The following is an 8,129-nucleotide window of genomic DNA, read 5'->3' as shown; positions in this document are numbered from 1 at the left end:
ACAAAAAAATGCCGAAGACTCGCAAAAGAAAGCAGGTGGAGGCTGAGCAGAAGCCAAAATCCGCAACCAAATCAGCCAAAACCGCCAATCCCTTCAAAGCGACGGCAAAGGACCCGTACCCGAATCACCCCCGACCCACCCGAGAAGAATGCTTGTCCGTACGCGACGACCTCTTGGCCTTCCACGGCTTCCCGGAAGAGTTCGCCGAGTACAGAAAGCAGAGACTGATGGCTTTTGAAACCGACGGCGCCATGAATTCAGAGCCGTCAGATCGGAAAGAGAGTGTTTTGGATGGGTTGGTGAGGACTCTGCTGTCGCAGAACACCACGGAAGTCAATTCCCAAAAGGCTTTTGCTTCTCTCAAATCAGCTTTTCCGACTTGGGAAGATGTAAGCTTTCTGCTTTCCTTTTGAGCTTTTGATGGTTTTGGAATTCTGGGTGTGATTGCATTTAGGAGATAATGGTGGGATTGTACACTTTTGGAGCTAATATTTGATGGGTTCTGTTTGTTGTAGTTAATTTTCTCGTCTTTTGGTTTATTGGGTTCTTGGAGACTTGCTAATTTGAACTGCTCGCAGAAAACACTTTTAGTGCTTCTGTTAGAAGTGTTTTTATTGTAAACGTGTGGACATTTTTTTATAAAAATGGAAGTTCTTTCTGGAGAAGCACTTCCATATACACACTGGCTCTTAAACTAGTTTCCCTATAATTTCATCTACTTTGAAGTATGTAGGACTTCATTAAGTTGGTTCACCATTTAAAAGTTTCAAACATTTTGTTTTGGGTTTGTGGTAAGTGAGATTTAGATTGATTTTGAATTGTCTGCATTGATTTTGAATTGTGTGCTTTGATTTTCCGATCAAGGTTCTTGGTGCTGATTCAAATTCCATAGAGAATGCCATTCGATGTGGAGGCCTAGCCAGGACTAAAACGTCGTGTATTAAGAACATGTTGAGGTGTTTACTGGAGAAGAAAGAAAAGTTGTGCTTGGAGTACTTGAGAGAGTTGTCAGTTGACGAAATTAAGTCCGAGCTATCTTGTTTCAAAGGAATCGGTCCCAAGACGGTAAGCTTTCTCTTCATCTGTTAGCATTGAGCTGCTTTGCTATGCAGTTACATGCTTTACATTCAATTCATTCTGTTGTAGTTAATTCTTCTTTTAGTTCATCGCTAATGTAGTGATAAATTAAGTGCTCTCAACACCTTCATCATGTGCTTTCTTTAAATATTGCTCAAACGCAGATAAACATGAGAAAAACCATAACAGCTCTCTTCTTCCTTATCATCTAAGCCTCGATATAAGCCATAATCTACATTTCGATTTTGTTTTATGTTGTTGTATGAGTTGATAAATATAGAGCATACACTCTCTTAAATGGCTTTAGATAACACTAGTGAAATGGATGATAGGTGGCTTGTGTTTTGATGTTCCAGCTTCAGCAAGATGATTTTCCGGTGGACACGCATGTGAGTTAGTATGATGGTTCAAATACTTTACCATCATATACATTTATGCATTTTTTTTTGAGTTTTGGCATTCAATTTGGTAAATGCAGGTGTTCGAGATTGCAAAGGCTATTGGTTGGGTGCCAGCTGAAGCGGACAGGAATAAGACGTATCTTCATCTCAACCAATGGATCCCGAATGAACTCAAATTTGACCTCAACTGCCTTCTGTATACTCACGGCAAGCTCTGCCGCAAATGCATCAAGAAAATGGATAGCCAGCAAGGTAAGGAATCCCATGATAACTCCTGTCCTTTATTACGTTACTGTCAGTAAATTGTAGAAGTTGCAATGTGTTGCCTTCGTCTAGGGACAAAATGTTAAACTACGGGAAGGGGAATTCAAATACGGAAACTTGGGTGCATAGGTGAATGCTTTTAACCACCTAAGCTACAAGTCACTTGCTGACAAAATGTTTAGTTTAACCCCCCCTTGTAATTTCTGATTAAAAACACCCTTATTATAATTTATTTGGAGGAGAAAAAAATTTTCAAATATCACGTAATCATCAATATATCTTTATTATCATCACCATGATACATAAAAGTTTATTAGTGTGCCAGGTACACTGTCTGGTATAGAATATGATGTGTTATATGCGAATTTTTTAGTGGGTGGGAAACACTGCCCGGTACAACAAGTGTTATAATGCAAGTGATTGAAATATTATTATTTTTTTTTCCAAATATCCAACTCCTTATATTATGACACTTGGTGTACCAGGTTGTGTTCTCGACACCGTGAAAATCTTTCGCGTTATAAAAGTACTGTATACGTAAACCACAACCGTCAATCAGAGTACTGTGTGTGCTAGAAAATATGATAAACTCCCAAATATGATATAATCAACAATATATCTTCAGTATCATCACCATGTTACATAAAAGTTTATATAATATGACAATTGAATTTAAAAAAAAAAATATTCCCTCACTTTTACTCTCCGGTGAATTTAATCCGTGGCTAATGATATCTCGTGACGATAATATTTTTCTTCAACATTAAGCGTTAATCGAGTTAAACGCATCACACCTGTGCCTGACCTCACCTTTACGTCCAGTCTTAATTCCATGATGGCTAAGCTTCTCCATAGCATGAGAAAAAGCTTTGAAAAAGGCAGCCTGGTTCGTCGAGTACAACTCCACAAAAGGTCTCGTCCTCGGGTCCTTAACAAGTGCATGATCCGTAGCCAACAACCCCAGCCCTCTCTTCAGATTCTGATAATACATGTTATCGAACTTGCCGGGCGTAATCACATCGTTGAAAGCGGACATGGCGATGTTCGTTTTGTAGTCTGCACAAATTTTCTTGAGCCCTTGAGCATAGTTTGGGTACATGTCAGGATCTGTTGGTGTAGTTTTGTTGTAATTGAAAATCCGGTCGGTGAATTCTTTGCAGTGAGAGAATCCAATTGTGTGTGCACCGGATAAAGCCACCATTTCTTGGAGTGTGAAGCCTTTTGTAGCGAAGAATTTGATCATGTCGTCTAGGGTTTGGTTGCTTCTTGGGAGATTTCCTTCCACTAGTGAAGATTTGGAAACCTGTCCGTCTTTCCGTCCCAAGCGGACTTTGTAGAACGGACCGCCGACCATCGTGACGAGGTTGCGGGTGGCTAAGGCGAGTATATCCGAGCAGGAGACAATGCCGGGGCAGGCGAGCTCGAGGGCGGTCTTGGCACGTGCCACGAGGTCAAAGGCGTCTGCCGAGAGGGATTGGTTGATGTCGGCATCACGCTCTGCAGTGTTAACGTAGTTGGAGGAGATGAGGATGGAAGCGTCGCAGCCTTCAACCATGCAGTCGTGGAAGAAGAGGCGGAGAGTGCCTGCCGCGGTGGTGGGATTGGCGATTTGTTTTGAAGTCACGGTGTCACGGACAATGCTCTCGAAGTCGGGGCATGTTTTTTTGTAGTAGTCTATGGAGAGCTTGGATTCGGAGAAGGGAATGGCGAGGAAGAGTAGGAAGAGGATTGGAAGAGCCATGGATTGAGAGATAGCTAGCTAGAGAGGGAGAGAAATGATTTGGTGTGTTGTTAATAATGTCATAGAAAATCAAACATGGGTAGGAGAAAAGTGAAACAATTTTGAAGAACTTTGAGGGAAACTTGTTTTGTTTTGCTGAATGAATGAAGAACTACGAATAAGGCTGGAAATTTATACCTGATAGTCCAACAGTTCCATGAGGTGTGTACAGCTGACTAACAAGTAACAACTTTGAGCTCGATCGACGATTCTTAACTGAATAGAAGTATCTATTAAGCAACTTGTCAGTTAGAACTACTACCCGGTTTAGTTGGCAATAGCTAGCCTTCTACAGGCTTTTATTAATTCGATTCAGTTTTATTCAACCCTAATATGCTTCCTGCAACCCCACATCCAATTTTTGTTCCCAAAAGTTTCCATTTTCCCTTGGAAATCATAAGATCACACATAGCAATGGCAAGCATGAATTGTGAAATGGGTGATAGGCAGCTATGTGTCGTGTATTTTGATGTTCCGACTTCAGAAAGATGACTTTCCGGTGGACACACCACGGTACTTATTGCCATACATAATTGATGCGATTCTTTTGAGGCTCAAATCTTCAATATGCAGGTGTTTGAGGTTGCAAAGGCTTTGGGTTCCTGTAAGTACACATATTATGCTGTTTTATATTTCTTAAGATTTCATCACATCTCCTCGAAAGCTATCTCGAAATCACATTGTAATGTATAAATACTCAAATATCGTATACTCATATCATCTGGCCGAATACCATGTCGCATGGATTGTCTTCGTATGCTGCTGCTTTGGCCATATTCGTATCTGCTCCATTCAATCCGGCATTGCCATGTCCATCATCGCTGGGGGTCACCGTACGCCCGGTTATTCAGCGAGTCGTTCAGTCCATCATCTATGTTATCTCAATCTTCCGCCTCACCTTGCCTCGTCATGTTGAACTGCTTAACTATGTTGGGCAGACTTTCCGCCTCCCCCGTAACAACAGCCAGTTTCTTTGATAACTTTCTGCCGCTCAGTTTTTCCTCAGTTGGGCACACACTAGGTGAAACTTTGTTTCCATGTTATATTTATGGTTGCGAAGTTTTTCTTTCAAATCGGCAATTTCACTCTTCATAATTTTGAGGGATGGAAGATCCCTTGTTTGGTATTTAATCTGAAAAAAAATATGATGTTTCCCTGCATGCCTCTCTATAAATTTGATCGCAAAGGCTTTTCCTGATAAGTATTTGATCATAGCAGACAATTACTTAACATTTGAGGTGACATATATAGTTGTCAATTGATTTGAGAGATCTAGAATCCAACTCATTCATCATAACTCCTAGAACACTATCTCAAGTCACATTGTATAATGTATGAATACTCAAATATCATATAATCATGAACATATGAACCATCTTTATTTCATCATCATCATCATGTCACAGATCGAAACAAATAAGAAAAGAATGAAAAATAAAATTAAAACAGAAAGATTTGTGAAAACTCTCTTGTTTCTGTAGTGATGAATTAAAACAGAAAGAAAGAACTCTCTCTCTCTTGTTTCTGTAGTGATGAATTAAAACAGAAACATTTGTGAAAACTCTCTCTTGTTTCTGCAGTGATGAATTAAAACAGAAAGATTTGTGAAACCTCTCCTCTCATTTCAGTGTCATCTTCTTCTTCTTCTTCTTCTTCTTCTTCTCTTCTTCACCTCATCCTTAATGAATATATAATCTAAGCCTGAAGCGAGTTAAATGTGTCGCACCTGCGCCTCACCTCTCCCTGATTCCCGGTCTTAATCTCATGACGTCCAAGCTTCTCCATTGCAAGAGAGAAAGCCTTGAAAAATGCCGCCTGGTCAGTAGAGTACAACTCCACAAGAGGCTTCGTCCTCGGGTCCTTAACAAGTGCATGGTCCGATGCCAACAGCCCCAAACCCCTCTTCAGATTTTGATAGTACATGTTATCGAATTTTCCTGGTGTAATCACGTCGTTGAAGGCGGACATGGCAGGATTAGTTGTGTAGTTAGCGCATGTCATCTTCAAGGCTTCGGCGAATCTAGGGTTGATTTCTGGGTCTGTTGGAGTAGTCTTGCTGTAATGGAAAAGCCTGTCAGTGAACTCGATGCAATGAGAGAACCCAATTGTGTGTCCACCACTTAAAGCAACCATTTCTTCAATTGTGAAACCCTTAGCGGCGAAGAATTTGATGATGTCATCCATGGTTTGGTTTGCTCTTGGCAAGTTTGCATTAACCTTGGAGGCAAGGGAAGCCTGTCCATCTTTTCGTCCCAACTCGACGGTGTAGAAAGGCCCACCAACCATCGTGACAAGGTCACGTGTGGCCTCGGCGATAATGTCTGCGCACGAGACAATCCCCGGGCAGGTAAGCTCTAGGGCGGTCTTGGCGCGGACTACCACCTCAAGCGCATCTCCTGACAGGGATTGGTTGATGTCAGCATCGCGCTCAGCTTTGTTGACATGGTTGGAGGCAATGAGAACGGAGGCGTCACATCCTTCAACCATGCAGTCGTGGAAGAAGAGGCGGAGAGTTCCTGCAGCGGTGGTTGGTTGGGCGGCTTGCTTTTGGGACGCGGTGTCTCTGACAATCTTCTCAAAGTCTGGACATGTTTGCTTGTAGTAATCCTTGGTGAGTTGCGATTCGGAGAAGGGAATGGAGAAGAAGAGAAGCAGCAGTATAGGAATAGCCATGTTGTTGGAGAAAGAGAGAGAGATAGAGAGAGAGACGATGACGATGACGACGATAGAGGAAGATCTCAGGGCTTGTGATGAGACCTGCTTCTTCCTCTGAGACTTTCCTGAATGGAAGTTGGAAAGAGAAGGCAAATTATGTATAGTAGGTTTCAGAAAAAATGGAGGAAAGGGGAAGAAGGGGGTGCGTGTTTGATTTGTGGATGGGAGGGGTTTTAGGGGATTTGATGTGTTGTTACTACAACTACCGTGCATGCAAGGGAAGGGTTGAGAGAAAAAAGAACTGTTTAAATTAGTTTGCGTACTATTTTTGCATGGAATTGTTGTTGGATTTGACATTTGAGTGTGCATGTGGTTTTTTGTCTGCTATTTTTGCATTGCATGTAGTTTTGGTTTTTTTATTTGAGCGAGGAGTGCGTTAGACCAGAGAGAACAGCCATGCAAACGATCGTAGAGTCATGGATGCAGCCTCCAATTCGTTGTTGAATGACATATGATTGTTGTCAAGATTGTATCCGTACAACACAAATCGAAATTTAACTGCTCTACAGTTAATCATTCGATTACTTGTGAAGCAAACATGAAATACAGAATATATCTACATAAATATATGATGGAGACATCAATCAATCATCTTAATCAAAACTATGAGCTTGTTTGGATGTGTTTTTAAAATGACTGAAAGCGTTTTTAGCGAAAATGTTTTTGGAACCAATCATTAATGAAAATGCAAGTTCATCTTGAAAAGACACTTGAAGTGCTTTTAGAACAATTCTTCAAAAACACTTTTATTCATTTTAAAAGTATTTCCAAACAAACTTTATATATTTGTTCAATTTCAGCATCAACTTAATTGTATGGTGATATTACCTAGGCTAACGATGTCGTTATAGAAATGTCTCAAGAGATGATCTATATAGTAAAAAGTGTCAATCATACTCATGTGGAGTTCTTTACCAATTTAATTAGGGTAAGCTACATTTTATACCTTCAAATTTGGTTACAATTACAACCTCATAAAACGTTTTTAATACATTTTAATTTCATACATTCAGTTATTAACTGTTTAATAGCCCATAATGGAGCTGTGACTATCTAGGGTTAAAGGGCAGCAGCTCCTTTATATAAGGCAGCAGCTGCTCTATTGGAAGAAAAAGGAAGAAATGCTTCCATTTGTTGGTAATCACTCGTATAAAGATATTGGTGCTATTTTTTGTGGCTTTTGGAGAGAAAAGATTTGGTATGTATTTTTATCTTTTCTATTTGTATTTTTTTGAGTGAGAATTATTAGGTGTACATAGAATTTGGGATTTGAGAGTTAAACTCTAGTGTAATCTTTATTTTGATTATTAATGGAATTTCCTCGCTGTTTCTGAACGGGACGTAGGTTTACACCGAATCAGTATAAATACTTGTGTCATTTGAATTGTTTATCATGTCATATTTTTCAGTTTCAGTTTATTAGTTTCATTTTTGATGCTTCTGCACAACAGTATCTGATACAATGTCTATGTTTTGTTGTTTCCCTCCTTTCAGGTTTTATCACGCATATGGCAACTACATGGTCCATGCATTTCGGGTTAGTTTTTGTTCATTATTTCTTGTAGGTTTTGCACTTCCGTTTGTATGATATTAAAACTGCATTCTTTGCCGCACGATGAGCTAAAGCCACTTAATAAAAGTTTCACCGACTCTCTTAATGATTCCGTACCGAAATTCAAATGTGGTGTATCATTAAATGTTTCATCATATTGGAAAATCTCTCGAAAATAGAGATTATATTCACACTCCAAATTATTTTTTCCATACTTTTATTTTTTAATATTTTTTGACACACCATTAACACTTGTAGAAAAATATTAAAATTTTAAAATGATGTGTGAGAAGTAATTTGGAATGTGTAAATATAATCTCTCTAGCGAATTCTGAACCGT

At 39.7% G+C, this 8,129-nt stretch overlaps 3 protein-coding genes across 4 annotated transcripts; 1 reads left to right on the top strand and 2 right to left on the bottom strand.

Annotated features, from left to right (window-relative positions):
* On the top strand, positions 1-7,867 carry LOC137711081 (putative DNA glycosylase At3g47830). 2 transcript variants are annotated; one of them, XM_068450284.1, is made up of 5 exons: positions 1-389; positions 865-1,065; positions 1,410-1,466; positions 1,556-1,730; positions 7,732-7,867. In XM_068450284.1, the coding sequence occupies exons 1-5, from the start codon at positions 9-11 to the stop codon at positions 7,800-7,802; spliced, it is 885 nt and encodes a 294-aa protein (XP_068306385.1). In that variant the 5' UTR covers positions 1-8; the 3' UTR covers positions 7,803-7,867. The 2 variants fall into 2 exon arrangements, with proteins under 2 accessions (XP_068306385.1, XP_068306386.1); XM_068450285.1 differs by lacking the exon at positions 7,732-7,867 and having other exon boundaries at positions 1,556-2,285.
* Positions 2,506-4,021, bottom strand: LOC137711080 (peroxidase 41-like). The gene has a single exon (XM_068450283.1). It carries the CDS (start codon positions 3,481-3,483, stop codon positions 2,506-2,508), a length of 978 nt encoding a protein of 325 aa, XP_068306384.1. The 5' UTR covers positions 3,484-4,021.
* On the bottom strand, positions 4,869-6,290 carry LOC137711423 (peroxidase 41-like). Its single transcript, XM_068450661.1, has one exon. The coding sequence runs from the start codon at positions 6,193-6,195 to the stop codon at positions 5,218-5,220; it is 978 nt and encodes a 325-aa protein (XP_068306762.1). The 5' UTR covers positions 6,196-6,290; the 3' UTR covers positions 4,869-5,217.
* Positions 7,868-8,129: the final 262 nt, after the last annotated feature.

This window comes from Pyrus communis, chromosome 12 (assembly GCF_963583255.1).
Source record: "Pyrus communis chromosome 12, drPyrComm1.1, whole genome shotgun sequence".
Taxonomy (NCBI): domain Eukaryota; kingdom Viridiplantae; phylum Streptophyta; class Magnoliopsida; order Rosales; family Rosaceae; genus Pyrus; species Pyrus communis.
Note: the sequence above shows the minus strand (reverse complement) of the source record. Positions and strands in the feature narration are given on the sequence as shown.